General features: G+C 40.1%; 1 protein-coding gene across 1 annotated transcript in view; it reads right to left on the reverse strand.

Annotated features, from left to right (window-relative positions):
- The window catches only part of DLGAP1 (DLG associated protein 1), a gene marked incomplete at its 5' end in the record, with an annotated part of 95,868 nt that extends 76,950 nt beyond the window's left edge, over positions 1 to 18,918 (reverse strand). Inside the window, 2 exons of the mRNA XM_029083736.1 lie at positions 16,074 to 16,314; positions 18,741 to 18,918. Coding sequence (XP_028939569.1) covers positions 16,074 to 16,314; positions 18,741 to 18,918 — 419 coding nt within the window. The remainder of the gene's footprint in view (positions 1 to 16,073; positions 16,315 to 18,740) is intronic.
- Positions 18,919 to 19,396: the final 478 nt, after the last annotated feature.

Here is a 19,396-nt window from a genome sequence, read left to right on the forward strand (position 1 = left end):
ACTGGAGAAAATTGAACCTCTCAGCAGAGTTTTCCATAATTATATGCAGGATGAGGAATTAGCTATTATTCTACTGTTAAATTCCTCAAGTGGCCAGAAGGAACACTCTTACATAATCTGCTTTTTCACTCTAGTCTATGCAAAATGAAGATCCTGTGAAGAAAAATGATGTGGCTGATCAGATTCTATAAACCTGGTAATTTTTTTCCCTAAAGGTTAGACAGCGGAAGGATGTATTTGGATTGTCTTACCAGCAGTTCTCCAAGAGCCCACCGGCTTCTGTTTAACAGAAGTTGTCATTTCGAGAAGTAAAATAATTGAATTTCACACATGCATTCCTCCCTGGCAACTTGCAATGTAAAAAGCCTTTAAATCTCAAATGCTGTTCTTGCAAGGCAACCTCTTTGCGATGGTTCGATGCTAGCATGACCTGAACTCTGCCCTGTCATAAGAGCAATCACACTGTTGTGAACCAAATTCTTGTGTTTTTACTAACGAAACAGGACTTCTCTGATTGTGAGGTTCTGGTTATGCAAGGAACTCATGGCTTGGAGTACAGCTTTCTCATTGCCATCTAATTCAAGTGGAAACAGTACTAATAAGATGAAATAATAATTCTGAGAAGGTACAAATGACTCACTAAAACACACGGGGAATAGACTAAGACTATGTAGCCTAACGAGAAGGAGGGATTGCTCTTAATGTTACCAAGTGCAGTGAAATAGCAACAATGGCACTGTGATAAGTTAGCATCGCTGGCTCGTGGGCTAGCAGCTGAGTTAGGTAACAGAGGAGCCGTGAGCACAGCAATACGAGTGGAAAACTTCTCAGTGCTTCTCCTTTCCAAAAATCAGAAACTGTTGCATAATTATTCAAATTAGCAACATGAAACAGAATCAAATGGAAAGGAAACAAAAGCAAGAAGCTATGAAAAGGGACAGCTCGTCTGAAAGATAATTATATACAGTTAAAAAGGGTAAGAAAAAAAGCACTGTTTAGTATGCATCTAGATTAGCGATGCTCCTTCCCTAAATGCAGTCTGCTCTCCTAATTCACCCTATTTCTTTTATTACAGATGTTGAAAACATGATGATTTTATAGTTCACAACTGGGTGGGTGATCTTAGCTATAGTACTAATACAAGCCACCCAGACCCAGTCTGCTGAGACGGCCTGAATGTATAGTTCTAACAGCTAAAATAATCACTAATTAAAATATGAAAAGGAAAAAGAAAATCTGATTTACTACTAGGGGCCTAGAAAAATCTCTCAAGCTGTCAGAGCTGTAATACTGTCATCTCCTTTTTGCTTTCTGCAGCCTTCCATGTAATCTGTTGCCTTTCTTCAGCCAGGAATGACACTTGTCTGCTGGAGCTGCACAGTTTGTCCAACAGCACATTTGACTGTGAATGCACAGAGCTCCCCTTCATGCTAACCAGAATGGTGCAACTGGGAAAACCAGAAAATTAACAAATAGGTAAAATGGAAAGGATATGACTGTTACACCCATGAGTGAGTAATTCCTAAGAGCTCAGCAGGGAGAGTTGCAGAACAGCCATGTTATGATACAAAAATGCATTTAGCAGATATAAAATAGTACTTCAATGGATATGATTCCAGAGAAAGCAACTGTATTCAAGAGGTGGCTGTAGAGGTGGAAGTTCAATTAAAGGCCTCATAACAACAACAGCTCTAACTATCTACATGCTATAACTGATAGGCAAAGGGCATCTGGGATGCTGTCTGGGAGTTCTTCCTTAGAAAAGTCTTTAATTTATTCTGTACATACCACCAGATCAGACACAGCAAATACTTTTATGTCATATAATTTTTAGATATTCTAATTTGCATCTTTAAGATGGAAGCAGATTAGCAGCACATCTCTAGAGTTTGTCTCAGAATATATAGTTGTGCACTATGGGATGGTAGTCCCCTAGTTTTTGTTAAAATGTCAATTGCACGGTGCTGGTTCGTGACAAAGTCTGTTGTTTGACTGTTTGCTGGAGGTGTTGCTGGCTGACAAACTAATATACATCTGCATTTTTCATAGGCAGGTGAAAAGGTAAAAGATAAAACACCATGTGATAAAAATAACTATGGAGACATCCTTGGTTTTCTCCAAAGAAGTATCACAGAATGATTTGAGAGCCAGTATCTGTAAAATAAGAATGGCTTAGGAAAAATGGTGACTGACATGAGTGTCATGAGGTTATCAGATATAGTTTACTAAGCAGCAGTTTTTATTGAGTAAATGAGCTATCCCATTAGCTTCAACTTGTCCCCAAACAAATCTTCATTAAATAACCACTTCTGCCAAGCATGGCAAACAACTCAGGCTTGATTATTGCAGGGAGTCATCAGGGACTAAGCCAGATAAATCACAGTGTAAATACAAGTCTAGAAGAAGACATGCCAGTTGCCTTCAACATCAGCCAAGTATTAAAATATGGATCAAATGGAGATAGAATCAGAAATCTGCTGTAAGAGTAAAGATGATTCAAAGTGCATGAAATTCAAAGTTCTTCACAAAGACACCTTTCAAGCAAACTGGTAAGAATCAGCAAAGTAGCTAACGTGAACAGTGGAAAGCTGTCTGGCAGATGACTTGTGCACTGGCAGCATGTAAAGCCTTTGCAGGCCTTTTTCTACAAAATTATTTAATGACATTACCACATTTGCAATGTGAGATTCTTTTCACTTAGGCTTATTTAAGAATTGCAACATTTTCCTCCAATTTGATGAAAAGCCATGACTTTTTGACTTACTGCACTTCAAGGAAGATGTATGTTAATTTGGATTTTGCAAAATTTCTACAAACTGCCTCAGTAAAAAGATACCCCCTTCTTCCTGCTACATTATCAAAAAGCAAACATGTATCAGTTTTATTTTACTAGTGAAATGTTTTTCATAACAATATCAATGAGCTAGGTATTGCTGACAGCTTGAATTAATAATTTCCCTGGGCTTCTTTCTCTCTCCTAAGAAGCATAGTCTCATGCTCCAAAAACAATAACAGATTTTTCAGGAGAAAAAATTAGATGTAAAAGATGATGCCAGATGATGCGAATGTAGCCAGTGCACTTCAGTATCAGAATCTGACAATTCCTCAAGCTTCAAAAGAAGTTAATATCACATTGAAAGTGAGAAAAAGTGTTTTTGAAATGGGAAGCCTAGACCAGGCAGGTATGTCTAATCCTGCACTCATATTTATTGTCACATGTCCCAAATTACTACAGTTTTGTATTCAGTAACCACATTTTTTATATTTGGAGTTTAGTGGTAATAATTGGCAACAATTTGCACTTACACAGGTTGTGGTTTGGGATTAATAGACCTTCTTCCATGTGCTTCTGCATAGACTTTGGCCAAAACGCTAAAAGAGTCCCTGATGCCTCTCCATGCATGCTGGAGAAGCAACTGGCTTAAGATGAAGTAAGGCCTCGTCTCCTCATCAGCAGCAGCTGGCAAAGCTATTTTTTTGCAAGTTCTTCAAAGATGACACAAAGAAAATGCAGATAGCAAATGTGTTGAGAAGGAGAAAACACAGATGGTTTGCAGGAAGCACATGTGGTTGCAGTACAAATAGAAATAATCTCTTTAATGGAGACATGCTAATTTTGCAATGGGTGGTCTTTTTTATCACTGTTTAGCACATGTATATGAAATCTGGTGGCAGTGGTCAATTCTCAACATGATGCAAGGCAGACAGGATCGTTCCATCTCATTCTGCTGAGCATGATCTCCTTGCTAATTGTGGAGGTGGAAAGAAAGATACAGCCAACCTTTCTGTCTCTTCCATTTATGAATGTGACAGAAACTATCTTGACATTGGGTAAAAATCAGTTTTTCTTGTGCTGCAAATTTGTCTGCTACTACAGCATAGGGAAAGTGTAAATATTTACCTCACTGACATTTCCCAGGATCTCATATCTTTTGGCAGCATAATGGAAAAAATCACAGCATTTGAAAAGATTGCCCAGAAATTATATTTTGCAGACCATTTCTATATTGTCCCCCAGGACCTAGTTGCATGATTTAAGCTTTTGAAAGAAAAAAGGACTAGAAATGCTTACATTTGTATCTTCTAAAAAATACCTTAAACTGGATTACAACAGATACTTGCTCCTGACCCAGACTCTTCTGGTTGTAAAGGCACCTGTAGTGAAATATAGAAGTGTATTGGGTCTGGCTGGGCTGGAGTTGATTTTCCCCGCGGCAGCCCTCAGAGTGCTGTGTTTTGTATTGGTGGCTCGAGGGGTGTTGATAACACCCCAGTGTTTTGGTTACTGGTGAGCAGTGCTAGCACAGCACCAAGGCTGTCTCTCCAACATTTCCCCCAGTAGGCTGGAGGTGGGGAAGGTCTTGGGAGGGGACACAGCCAGGACAGCTGACCCAAACGGACCAAAGGGATATTCCATACCATATGACGTCTGCTCAGAAATAAAAGCAAGGGAAAAGGAGTGGGAGGGGAGGGCATTCGTTACTTCCGTTTGTCCTCCGGGAACCGCAACGCGTATGCAAACCCTGCTTCCCGGGAAGTGGCCAAACATCACCTGCTGATGGGAAGTAGAGAATAAATATTTTGTTCTTTTGCTTCTGCGCGCGCAGCTTTGCTTTGCTTCTATTAAACTGCCTTTGTCTCAACCCACGAGTTTTTTTTTCTCTTGTGTTCCATCTTATCTTTTCCCCTTCCCAATTGAGGAGGGGGAGTGATAGAGTGGGCTTTGGTGGGCATCTGGCCTCTAGCCAGGGTCAACCCACCACAAGAAGCCAGATGTTTCTGTCACACCAGGCATATGGAAATTATGAGCTGATTCTATGATGCTGGAAGCTGAAGAAACTCAGCACCTTTTACAATTAGACCTCAATGAGCAAAGTTTGCAGGAAAAGAAAGATTTGTCTCACTTTTGCAGCTTAACAGACTGCTCTGGTCTGCAATACTGTACTTAAAATATTAAAAAATGTATCTGCAAAACAGATGGGGGAAAGTGTTACTCTTCACTTGATGAAATTCCAGCACTGCTAGTGTGGTCCCACAAATTCCCACAGCTATTTAAGTTTTCTATCCAGTGCCTATTCTTATCTGTCATGTTAATTATTTTCCATTCACTAGTTTTGTCAGCCTTTTGAATGCAATAAAGGGATTCTGGACGCCGTTAATTTGATGACCGTCTCATATCCCTCTATATCTCCTGCCTGCAGGGGAACTGGAGACTCATCACAACCATAAAACATGTTCTAAAATAAGTGTCAAAACCTGGCTACACTGGAGGATCAAACAGCATCAATAAAATGTGCTAGACAGCACACCATTTCCATCTAGTCTACAGACCAAGTCATATGCGATGAAGGAATAAAGAGAAGACAAAGCATTTTGGAAAAACTTAGGTTAAAAGCTCTATGCATTTATTTCTCGCCATCAACTAGTCACACAGTGAAAGGTGTTACTGATTTTACATTTTGTTGAAATGTATGATTTTTGAATGTGCATGACACATTTCCGTTTTATGAAACTATTCTGGACTCACTTTGCTACTAAAAATCAGTTTCTTTCTTGTCCTTTTTGCTCCCCTTTTGTCACTTCTTCTCACCTTTTTTTCTTAACCATCAAACTCTTTGCCCTTCAATGAAAGGAGGTATGTTGAATTAGGAAAAAAAAAAAAGTATAATGCTAAGAGTAAAAACTGCCTTAACTCCTACTTATTTACAGATACATGTTTTCTCTGCTGGTGCATGTCATCTGTAGGGTGGGCTATTATATTTTATTAAATAAAAAAACCCCAGCCACATGCTTTCAGGCTCAGTAACCCTTCACCCTACAGCTATTATGCAACCACCCTACCCAAGCTCACAGGACATAAGACCAGTCTTCATACTCAGCACGAGCCTTCTCAGCTAACAGAGTTGTACATGCTCTCCATAAAGGAGATACATATTTACATTCTCAGTAAGCATTGACAGAAATAGGAAAAGGCTCTCAGGACTGCAGCACACATTTGAAGCCCAGAAAGGGGGATGACTGGGAAGATAAATCAGATTATGGGAGGGTGATCTCATTCATAATGCCATGTGTAATCTCTGGAAGCCTGTGACACCAGAACAGATGTTGATGTGCTGCATGCTGCAGAGCTGGCATGGACAAAGACTGCCCCCCAGGTAGCTGATGTGAGGTTAATCACAACTGCCCATTTACATGAAACGACAGTCTACATTTTTAGGTGAACATGATGCAGCTTTTCTGCTGTGGATAAAGTCCTAGAGGAAGATTTTGGAAGGGTGAATGTTGGTATTGGAAATCTTAGCTAATGACTTCTCGCCCTTATTTGTCTTCCTTTTTCTGGAAAGAGAATAAGCATTTTGACCTTAGCTGTGCATTGATATAACTTTTAACACTATCTAACTTCCTCATAGCAACATCCCAAAGAGGGAACGAGATCGTGTAAAGTGATACACATAAGGAAAGAGCCAGCTCCCTTGGAAGTATGTAACAAGACAATAACTGACTTCACTTAGATCAGAGGGTGCTGCCTTGCAAACCACACTATCAGAGCTTCCAAAACAGGCACCATACTTCCCCTCACCCCACTTCCATCTCCCTGAATACCTTCTTTCCCTGCTTCCTCTTTTTTTTTTTTTTTTTTTTTTTTTTTTTGCGTTTGTTTTTGAAGAGGCAAATGGTAAAACGTCACATGAGAGTTCAGGCAACTGTGTGAGATAAGACAGTGTAAGGCCACAGCACCAGGTGACAGCTAATTCTGTCACTGGGGTGTAAATTACCCTTCACGCGAGATGGAAAGTGGCAGATTTCCTCAGGACTTCCTGAGGCAGGCAGATTTGGGCTAGTAGTTCAGGGATGGGTTGGGTTTTATGCATAGCTTGTTTATTTTTGTTCTACTAAGACTCTGTTTTTTTTCTGCCACAGATGTACATAATTTTATTTGACTCTCAGCAAAGTTCAGGAGAAGAGAGTTAAAAGAAATTGAGAGCCAGGAGTTTCAAAACAGAAATAGCCTGCTTTGTTTAAACAAAGAGTCTGACAGCATTTATTTTGTTATGTTCTGACTTCCATCTAAACCTTCCCAGAGGGATACAGATCTACATTTTACTTTAGCTAAAGACAGAATTAATTTGAAAAATCGTTACAGCAAAAAGAAGGGTTATCAGGCCACCATCATCTTGACTGTGCAGAGACAAAAAGTAGGTGTCTTTCTCAACAGAACAAGCACGAGACTGTCACAGTAGAGGGTTCTATGATATTATTTATTGTTTTTTTTTTCTTCTCTGATAGCTTAGCTCAAATCCTTGATCAGAGCAACTAGGAATTGTTCTGCTCAGATGGCTTACTGCATTTTAAGTGGAATGCAATTTAGCACTCTCCCATCTGACCAAAGCCAAATTCAGTAAGGGAAAACAATTTCCAAAGACCAACACATCAATTTCCCCCTTGAGAGGCCAGACAAAGGCTGTGGCATTAGAACAGATTACCAGCATCTGCCTACAGTGTGCCTTTGATAAAAGGGACTATTAGTCTGTAATGGCAGCTAGACTGTCCCTCTTTGCAAAATAACATTAGGCATTTTCCAGATCCCAGTATTTGAGTTGCATTGTGCTTGTTATTGAGCATTGTAAGAAGCAGTGCAGTAAGATCTGTGTAACAGTAAGAAATAAAAAGAGTAAATCACCTCTCTGTGTATACTTCAGAGCTTCAGTGATTTTATTTAACGTACAGATTTCTTTGCTGCCACATTTCCTTTGGGTTTATCTGTGGTATTACTAAAGAAAAAAGGCAGTCTCTGTTTCAAAAACTGGTTAATAATATATGCACCCCATAGTCCACCGTAGCTTCAAAGAGCCAATTACTCTTAAGACTGTTGCATAAACACGTATTTAGGAAGCATGAAAATGTGTAATTATTTACTAGATCCAGTACCTACTGCATCATATCTGAGCTCTGAAATGGGAATTACTGATGTGATGAAATATAACGGCTCCAAATGAACTGCTGTAGTACAAGAGGGGTCCTGCAGAGCTGTACTCATTAAACCCACTTATTAAAAATTCTTAGGTTTTGAGAATCCAAAATCACTCAGTCACTTTTAAAAGCCCATCATCACCAAATGTCTCATCTGTAACTTCTTGGAATATGCTATGCTCAAGAGAGCTTTGTAATTATTGTATCTGAGGACAAGCGAAATATTGAGGTTTGTTTTAAAGGAATGATGTGGAACTTAATGCAGCTGGGTGGCAACACATTGCTGAAGACTGGACAGTAGCACACACTAAAAAGAACAACCAGAGTTATTTTTACTCATTGGATATAGTAATTAAGCACAGGCCCTTCAGGAAAGAGGCCTAAGTCTTGCTTCCCAAAAGACAACTGTAGTTAAAAGCAACCATATTAGTCTATTTCAGGAAAATGGCAGGAATTATTACTGAAAATGTAATCACATTATATAAATTGGAGCATGCCTTCAGCTTACTGATTCAGCTCATTTCTGTCAGTGCCATCAAGAAACACTGCATTGGAAATAAGCCAGAACAAAGAAAAGATTCAGGTCTTTGTTGTATTTTTCCATAAAGTGAAAATGGAATTATTTGCCCTTCATTTGTTATCGGCATTTTGGCTAAGGGACAATGTATCCTTAATGCTCAGAGTTCTGTTGTTTTAGAGCAATGACCGGTCCCTGGGAACAACATACTGACTTCCCACAATATGCAAGTGGAAATGGACTGTGGGTTTATTTTATATTCTGCTGCACATTCTACCTATTCGTTTGTGATTAAGCCGGCACTGCTTAGGGAAACCTGCTCCCTTGCAGTGTCATACCAGGCATATTTCAAAGGGAATTGTTTCCTATTCCTTCTTGCAAGTCAGAAAACATTGTCCTCAAAAATGCAGATATACAAGGCTGCTGAGTCAGAGCTGTTGCAGTCACATCAGCCTAGCTCTGCACCTCAACTCACTGTTAGGACACCAGACCTCAGCTGAACTGTAGATACCTGAGGTAGATCTGTCAGCCAGTCCAAGCTCAATGGTACACGGTAGACTTGCCTGGCAGCCATGAGCAGAAGAGATGGTTGATTTAGACACTGCTTCTTGGATTGTGGAAAAATGTTTCATGTTTGTCTATAGGCTTAGAAAACAGTTAATTCTCAGCTAATGAAACATGAAGCATGCACTGCTCAGTCAACACAGCAACCTTCAAATTACTATTTTGCTTGTAATATCGTCCTGTACATTTGTTAAAGTAAATCAAGTGGTATTTTGTCTCAGCTAGGTGCTGGACATTCAGGTGCTTTAATATGCTCAGGCAAGCATGGCTGCAGGCTCCACCAGAGGAGGAGGTGCTTATTCGAAGTACCTGCATACCAGCAGCAACAGGGTGCACAACCATGGGACCAGGGTTGTCTCACTGCATTAGTACACCAGGGAGTCTCCATCTAACTGAGGGTCTGGACACTCCTACAGCAATCTCCAGATAGTGGTGCATTTGATAACATACATGCCTATTCTGAAGCAAAAGCATAGCTCAAATCCAATCATGATCAGTACTCCTTTAGGGAGAACTATATAAACCTGAGCACCTGAAATGATTATCACTTTAGTGATATCAGTATAATCAAAGGAAATGAACTAATGGCAGAATACATTTAGGCACATTCCATACAGACGTGTGCAAAGGGTTTCCAGACATTTTTTTCCTCTCAGTAAAGAAATTAAGAGGCTAACAGATAATGAAACATCAAGTTTTATGTAACTAATTACTACATCCTCTTTATTTGTGCTGCCACTAGATGAACAATCTCCTTAAACGTTCTTTTCATAGAACGATACAAGTTTCTGTTAAAGATCTCCTTCTCCTGAAAAATCATGTTTTTTCCTGTTTCATTTGAGACTGTCAAATATACAGGTCTGATGGCCATCCTATTCTCAGCATCAGAACAGGCCAGTGGGGTCCTTCAGAGCAGCAGGCAGAGCAGCCGTCAGCAGTGTACCCTCGCGCTGAGGACGTCTGACTGCGTGCCAGGCAGTATTTGCCAAAGCACAGCGGGCAGTTTGAGGGAGATGTAGTACTGGTGAGACCACATCTTGAGTATGTGCCCAGTGTGGCACTTGCCAGCATGAGAGACACATGGACATTGACAGAGTCAGTGGGGCTGGAGCATGACGTACCCATTTTCAGCCTTGGAGATGTCCAAGTTGTTTGGACACCTGGAGAAGTCAACCACACAAGTGCTACCTGAACAAAACAGCAGAGTTGTTCTGTGCTTCTGGAAATGCCCACAAATTAAGACAACACATTCCTTCAAGATATTTTAAGATCACAGTTTTGAACAACTAAGATCTTTCTCATATTCTTACATAACTAGGAGCCTTAGCTTAAAAGTTTAGAAGCATATCAAGCAAATTAAGACTAAGAATAGTAAGCAAAGACTGAATACCAAAGGGTATTATAAGTCTTTAATTTCCTGCATTTGAAACACATTTATAACTTTGGAGACCACTTTTAACTCCTCTAAGCTTTATGTTTTCAGAGGTGGAAAAAATAAATAGGCCATACTTTACAAAACAAAGTCCTTCTCTCACCCTTTCTCTTTATGAAGTTCTGAGCTCTTGCTGTGCCCTTGTGCTCAGCAATTTGCCTAGAGCCTTACCTGAAATTGCAAAGACTGAGTATTTTCCTGAAGTGCTGTGAGGAAAAGTGGACTTGTCATAAAGAAAACAAAATCACCAAGCTCTAAGGGTGAATGCCACAGGTTGTCTCCCTCTGGATCTGGGCAGCGTCTCAGATAGGACCAAACAGTTTAAATATCAATATCCATAATCACACAGAGAAAAGAGTCAGAACCTGGGAGGATGATGAAGAATTGATGTAATACATTCTGCTACTAATATAACTTAAATTGCAAACCAGCTATAACTAACAAGTATTTTTAAAGTGTAATATTTATTCCAGTAATCCCTGTCTTTCAGGCCACAAAGTTCCATGCATCTTCAGGACATACAGACTTTACATTCGAAAAGTAAAATAGGATGTAGCAAACTTATTTCAATTCCTGTTCTCAACTGGCATAAAACTATACCACATGTAAATTGACTTGGTGCAATCTGCCAAATGTTTGGGTTGCCTTTCCATGGCTGACTCTTACTACTCAGTCCTGCTGCTTCTCAGGCACTTATTATCAGACCAATTTCCATGAGTGCCTTGCATCATGCTTTAAGTCAGTTAGAAATGTTCCAGGAAGAGCTCTGTTCTGAGTTTCTCTCATTAAAAACTTCCACTGTCTTTACAAATGCAGGGTTTTTTTTTGGTGTGATGTGGAGCTCAACATTCATAAAGCTGACTTCTGGGAGAGACAAGATGAAACTTGCTCCAGCTACAGTCAGATGTGTCTGAAATTGGAAACAGTGTTCTCCCCCAAGACCAGCTCCTCATTAGTAAAGGTAAACATTTTAAAGTGCTGGTTTAAGCAATTTGATAGTGGATCCAAAGGCAGACTGCATTTCAGGATTACTCAAGGAAGCAGAGGAAATGAACCATGTAAATTCTTTGTCAAACAGTTTTCTACAATCTTCAAATCTATTTTAAGGTTCAACATCTGCATGAAGGCTGTAACTTAGTTATATTTCTCCAGACCATCTGCAGAAATATCTTATTTTGGGTACAGATCCAGAAACCAATCCTAGCTTCAACTGCAAATCAAATATGAAATCCTAATTCCTTGTTTCTTTTTGGACAGAACAGTTTCTGAAAGGGCAGCTCTGAGGAGTCCAAAAGAGTTTGGACACAGCTGGTATACAGTCAGTAACAGCTTCCTTCCCCACAGGATTCAATTTTATTTTTGAATTCTGACTGGCACAAGTCTATCTTTAAAGTTGTTGGTTTGTTGTTTGTTTGTTTGTTTGTTTGTTTTTTAAAAAGCCCCTTATTGATCTTCCACAAAATACCTGACTCCTCTTGGTCAGATGTTCCAACAAACGGAAGGAAAACAGCTTGCTCAGCAGAAGCATCATAATTAGCATATACTGTGATGATAACTCTCAGTCAGTCTCTGACCTGCTGGCTACACAGCATGATTTCCTTGGGATTTTTGTTTGTTTAGCTTTTAAGCAGAAGTGTAATATTACTGAGAATCACCAGATGGCATTGCTGCAGATAAGTTTGATATTCCTGTTTGACTGTACAGAGGTTAGATATTGAGAAAATACTTATTGCAATCTAGTGCAGAGTTTTTGCTGATGTTACTGCTCCAAATCCATTGCAGAGGCATCATTTTCAAATTAAATATATTCTATCTGAATTATATATTTGTATCCATGTGTGCTGATGCCTGAGCCCTCACAATGTCATAAGATTTATTTGCAGCAAAGGAACATGCACGGCTGCACAGGCAAGGTTTAGAAACACAGACACAAGAAATGTGGGGGCAAGATGTTCTTTAGACAGCTTTAAAATTTCTTTGCTGTATTCTTTAAGCTCATTTAAATGATTTACAGACTTCTAAAACTGTTAAAAGGCCACCTATTTAGTGACTGAATCTGCTGGCTGAAGAGTTTCAGCTACAATGGTTGCATCTGCAAATAACCCAGGATCAAATTATATAATAATTCACACCTCATTACATTCCTCTGAAGAGACCAAATGACATGGGTGGTAATTTTTAGTGCAGGCTATGGTGTATAACATATGCCAGCACTTCAGAGCTGCTGTAGCTCCCAGCCTGCACAGCTCCGCTGCCAGGGTGCAGCTGCCTCCATGGGTCTCACCGATGCTGAGCGAGCAAACATGAGGGTGAATGGAGCTTTTCAGCTGCTTAGCTTTCAAGGCATGATGAAGTTGTGATGTGGCACTTATTTCCCAAATGTCTCTATTTCCATAAAAAGTCATAAGATTGTATTTTCTCTTCCGCATTTCAAAATCCTTCATTTAAAAACAAAGATGGAAAGTCATTTCACATACAAGACTGTCTCATGAAGAGAGTACTCACCTCCCAGACACACACAGAAATATCGCTTTGGTGAGGTTAGGATTTTTTTTCCCCACTCACAGTATAACATTTCATCCTGTTGATGACAACAGGTTTGTGCCTGGAGCCCTGTTTCCACACACGGGCTCAGTTTCAGCCAGATGCAGTCACCCCGCAGCACTGCTGTGACAGCACTAGGACCAGTGCAGGCTGCAGAGGCTACCAGTTGGGCTGTCACCCGCAGCTGAGCTCTGTGCCACAGCTAGCACCTCACCACTGGATTTATAGTTAGGTGGAGCACATCCTCAGAAATTGAACAGCTACTACTAGGAGAGATGTATTCCTAATTTCAGAACTAAACCTCCAATGCTATGTGGCAAAAGGAAATTAAAACCTGAAGCTGTCACCACCGTGGCATAGGCTAACAGGCAGAGGTAAGTGATTTTTGTCCATAGTGCTTGCTTACTATTTTTATCCACGTGTCCTAGCAAGCTGTGGGTCATTGCTCTGGAGAAATAATTTTGAATCCAGTGGACAGGCTGTTCTCTTGTCTTTTCCATCATCATCAAGTTGTCATTCTCCTTGGCTTCCAGCAGTCAAAGAAATTCCCAATTTCAGTGTATGATCACAGCTCTGTTCAGTAATGAATGAAAAGCCAGGTTCCTGAGGGAATTGCTAAGAACCTTGCTTGGTTGAGCAGGTAGAGGTGAAGAGGGGCAGGAGGGCAGCTCTTTCATTTGGGGATGTTAAATCCATAGTTTAGATCATAACTGCCCTTATGTCTCCCACAATAGCCTTTGAAACATCATCTCAGTGGAGATAAATCTGAGATACCATTCTCTTTTTTTCACATCTGCCTAGCTGTTGTGCCATTTTCCATTTTATTGAAGTAGATATTAATAGAAAACATTAATGATACCTTTCATGTTATTTCTCTACTGTAAGCCAGCCACAGGCAACAGCATGGTTGTCAATATAGATGTTTTTGGATGGAATTCAGCTCTAATCTCCATTAAATAGATAGTAGTATGTAAGTCAAGTAGTGAAAGAGACAAGTTGTCTGAAATGCTACCAGTGTGAGGGATGGACCCCTAGAAGCCCAAGAATTAAAAACTGAGAAAGATAACTCAGTAAAATTTCCACAGCAGAAAATGGATACCTACAAGCTGTCTTTAAATGCTTCTATGGATGTCCAAAGAGAGAGTAGAAAATCATTCCTCTCTGTACTCTAAGTGGCTGACTAGAGAAGCAGTAACCCAAGACAGACTCACTGGATTACATTTTCCAATAACATAGCTTTGTTCATATGATGTTTTAATAAAGCCAGGTGCCCAGAGAAAAGACCAGGCATCTGTTTGTAGTTGTACTACAAAAAAGGAGTTTAAACAAGAGAGAGTTTACAATAACAGTTTTCCTCTTTGGGGTTTTCCAGTGTTTTTGCCTGATGCATACAGCCAGTCTTCTCCATTTATACACCATCACCCCCAAACACATGCACCATTTTTCTAAGTGACAGATACAACCTCTTACATAAAGATAATTAAAAAATAGTTATCTTCTGGATTAATGATTGCAGTTATTTTTATAAAGGGAAAGTGTTCACAAAGCCATTCCCAAAGAACTGAAAAACCACTCTGGGATACCCAAGGTGATCTAATAAAGTCAAATGCACACTGAAAAAGCCCTAAAAACTCCAATTCTCCAGCTTTTGCCTCAGAATATATTCAACACAAGCTAATACTGTACAATGAAGTAACACATCTTATGTAAATCTTCTCTTTCTTATGTGGTGCAAACCCTACATGCTCGCAAGCACTACTTTTATAGCAGAAATTTTGTCACATGAATACGATTTCTTAATGATTTAGACAAGAACTGCTCTGCAGCATTTGTTAAAAATGCTTTGATGGTTGTGATGTACTGCCAATGTATTTCCCACAGTACTTAAACTTGTTACTTTTAGAAAAATCATTAATTAAGCCAAACATTTTTGGTAAAAAGATTGCAAATGTCCTTTGATGACATAAAGCAATTGAAAAGCAGCTTTAAAAATTACTGGAGTGAGAGATAAGGAACTTACGAGGTATAAACAACTGCATCTGCAAGATAACACACGAAAAGGCAAAAGTTTAAAGTAAAAACCCCAGAAATTAAAGAACCGGGAAAAGAGATAGTAGGTGCAGTGAAATACTTATAATAGTCAATATTAGTCATGAATATGAATAGTGCATGAATAGTAAATGAAGCTTGTGTAAAGCAGTGGAATGGATGCAGAGGAGTCGAAAGAGCCTCTCTCATCCTCCCACAGAGAAGAGCACACACATGTAATGGTTCCTGCCTCTTATTTTCCTGAATGAGAGGCATATTTGGGTTTTGATTTCTCAATTGCTTTTTCTTCCCCTTAAGCACTAATTTTGGTAACAGAATCTGGAATTCATCATGGTTATTTCCAAAATAAAAGCAACCTCAAACATTCAAAGGAAGGTTTTTAAGTGTCATATTTGGACTGAAACCTCTCTCTCTTGCAAGGCTTGGACAGTTTGAAATGTAGAAGGAATAACAGCAGGAAGTGAACATGCACGTATTGACTTGTAGACCTCTTCTACACTTCTTCATTCTCACCTCTGAGATACACCCTAGAGAGCTGTAACTGCCTCTATGAGCCATTGAACAACACGTGCAGTAACTTGCAACTTTTAGAAAAGAAAGATCACCTCATCTTTGTAGAAAAACTCAGCAGAGGGACCCTTCTGTGCTGGTAAGAGCCAGCAGAGTCACTAACCCAGAACCTTATTGTTCAGCCTTGCCAAGTTGTGATTGCTCTTTTAGGGAGGACAGCAAGAAGAGATATGACCTTGGACCTCCCTTCTATGTGCATTTAGTCCAGAATAAATTAGCATGGATGTAGGAGGCACCACAATTGCATCAGCCTTGATCTGTGTGTAGTTTTAGGCTGATTACTCTGTCCAGTTCCCTGGTGAAACACAGACTCTCTTATGGGCTTGGTGTCTGACAGAGAAGAGCTCATCAGTGATCTGATGGAGCTGTGCAGAAAGATGCCTTCCCTTTCCATCATCCCTCTGGACTGCCCTTTTTGTTACTCACCAGTACTGCTCTGGATGGTCCTGACCGTGGTAGTTGTACGTGGGGGAGATGAGGACCGCAGCGATATGCACTCATCGTCCTGGGAGCAGCCCTTCTCAATGGCTCTGACGTAGCTGTGGCTCCGCATGCGGAAGCAGCCTGGCATGGGCAGATCCAGTGCCTCCACTGCCTGGGACTCGAGCTCGCTGAACACCGACTCACAGACAGATTCGAACTGACCGTTCACCTCCATCTCACTCACCTGCAGGCAAAGACCGGGCAGGTTCAGTACATCCCATACACCAGCCTACCCGGTACAAACACTCACAAGCTACAGCGGCACAATGGCCAACATCTGTTAAAAGATCCCTTCACACATGCAGAACAGGTGAATGGCACATAAACACCTCCCATTTTACAAAGCAACAGTTGTTAGGGGGAAAATAATGTACAAAAAGGGGATACAGTGGCTTTAGGCAAAGATTCAGCAGAGTTTAGGGTACCTGCTGAGACTGGTGGGAGTTCTCATAGCAGCACCTGGTTTATTTCAACCTGGGCCCACAGCAAAGGCTGAGCCTCTGGCCATTATGATCATTACATTAAAAAACAAAAACCACTTTCTTTGATGAGGTGAGAAAAAAATGGTCAGCTTAACCCCAATACACAATCAATGCAACCCACAAGCAATCACAGTGATAAACCTGAGGGGTTTTAAGGTCGAAGCAGTAAGAAACAGTTGTGAAGGGGAGGCTGATAAGGAAAGCAGCTTTGCTGCAATTTTTATACAAAAATGTTTGTATAACTACACCTCCGGGCTCAATTCTTTGGCTGAGAGCGAGAGATGCAAGGGAGTCCTTAGGCCCTCTGTGGAGCAGATAATAGGTGATGGCAGACTTGCACTCACCCAGGTTAAAGAACATTCCAAAGCTTGTGGCCTTGCTGCAGGTCTTACACACCTGGAAACCATTTACTTTGGCTTAATTAGTAATGGATGCTCATGTTTCTAGAACCCTGAGTTTGACATTAAAGCACAATAATTATCACTGCAGGAAACACGCACATGGAAACCATCACTTGGGGATTTTGTTAGTTTTGAAGCATGCAAAAGGACAAGATTGCAAGATAAGACTGTGTTTTAGGGTGGTGGAAAAAAACATTAGAAATTCTTTCCCATGATGAATTTTACCAAGGAAAACATTATGCTGAGTATTTGTACACATAAATGAAAAGGGAAATCTCAAAGAGTAGAACATATTTTTTCAAAGGGAAACTGCTTAAAAGAGCATGGAAAAGCAGTAAGTAGTACATCATAAAAAACAATCCTACAGTGTTGGGAGAGTGACCATATCCTCAAATAAATATCTTTGAATTAAAGCTTTTTTTTAACCCCCCCCCTTCTTCATATTGGCAAATAACACTCACTGTTTGGCAGATGTCTTTGTATAAGTGTTAGAGTGTCCAGCTAAACAAGTAACCTTCAAACAACTGCCTCTGAGACCTGGATTTCAGCGCTGTTTCCTTCTAGACACATCTAGAGCATTAGCCCTTTGCAAAGTGCCCCACTACAAAATACACAGGTGAATCTCTGAGATTGCAATGTCCAAATATAGAATACCATAGAAATTCCAACTACAGTTCCATTCTGAAGGGCACATATATTTGTTATGGCCACAGCTGAAGTACTGGCATCAGTGATGTCACACGCTTTTTTTGACATTGCAATGACTTGACAACCCAATAATAAGCGTCCAGTATCTGGCACCACAAATTCTGTCCTGCTGCACTTCTGGACTAATATAAGAAAATTCTTTTATCCAAGTGATTTATTCAAATCATCCACTTAAGCAAACAAGCCAAAAATCATACCAAGGAGGTACAGGATTTAGCAGATGAACTACTGGCCCATTGCCCTATGGAGTGCTAGCACTTCTGCATTTCTTTCAGATCTGTCCCTAACTAATTCAACTGTACAAGCCTGTTGTATGCAAGAACAGGCTATTTTATGATGCTAAAACACATAAACTGAATGTGTCACAGTGGCCTTTCATTTTTGTTTTGTTTTTTTTTTTCTAGTTTAGAATGAGCACGAAGATTTTACAGAATTTCAGGGCAACAATACCTTTACATTTAATATATATACTGTGACATTTGAACTATATAGGTGAAGAGTTCAGAGGTGCATGGGGTTAATAATGTATATATTAGCATAAAGAAAGCTTTAAAAATTCTATTAAAATACTAATAGCATTGTGAAATACAAAATATTATGGATGTAATTTTCCTTTAGCATCTGACTCAGCACATGAATGTGGGTTTTTTTGGAGGCGTTAAAAAATTTGATTTCAGGTACTAAGCAAGAGATCATTAAGAGAACCCTGTTTAAAGACATGGTTGAAGTACCTGCTTTTAGAAAAAAAACTAAAAGACTAGACTGCTCCTTCAAACGAATTGCACGTTGTGCCACTCATCCATTTGCAAAGGGCAGGTTATGGCATTATCAAATGTTACTCTCTCAAGACCAAGATTGTGTGAAAACATTTCTGTTTTCTTAAAAATGTTTTGAAAATGTGTGGCATGCAACAGCCTGATTCCACTTAAAGCAAAATCAAGTTTGTTTTATTGCAAAGGCTCATCTGGTGTCCAGCATGGTGGCTGCTCTCCAGGTGGCCATGGGTGCATGTCACCCACCTGACTGATGGTGCTCATGGCTCTCATGTAGCTCTCGTTGCGGGAGCGGAACTTAGGGGACGTCAGCAGCCCTGCGGGGTCCAGGCTGTCCAGGCTCCTGTTGATGGAGACTTCACTCACTGCCCTCAGGTAACTGTGGCTCCGGATCTGAAGCTTTGGAGAGTGTTCGCTGGATATCCTGCGAGATTTGAGAAAAAGGGAAAAAAGAAAAAAAGGAAATCAGATATTTCATCAAATCTAAATGGCCTCACGGGAGTGGGGTAAAGAAAGGCAAGGCTCAATAGTAAGATTGGCTGCATGATCCTAAACGCATCAGCTGAACATTCACTTCTTGAAATGCAGTTTGTGGGAACTGTAGGGGGTTGTTGCTCTGTGAAAACCTGGTACTGATCAGAATTGCTGGTACTGTGACTCTGACACCCATGTATGTACCCAGGTAATAGGGCTGCCTCTCATGGAACTCTCAAGGGTGTATAGGCAAATAGGGAAGGCAGAACATGCAAATGCACTCTTAGTACCTCTTAACATGGGAAATCATTCCAAGAACTTGGGGCACCTGGTAAGGTTTAATGTGCTTTAAATTTTATTTTATTCCTGACTTAAGCTGAAAGTTGAGAAAATGTAGGCTAGGGAAGTAGCATTACATTACAATGTCA

This window comes from Antrostomus carolinensis, unplaced genomic scaffold (assembly GCF_000700745.2).
Source record: "Antrostomus carolinensis isolate BGI_N321 unplaced genomic scaffold, ASM70074v2 scaffold682, whole genome shotgun sequence".
NCBI classification, from domain to species: Eukaryota; Metazoa; Chordata; class Aves; order Caprimulgiformes; family Caprimulgidae; genus Antrostomus; species Antrostomus carolinensis.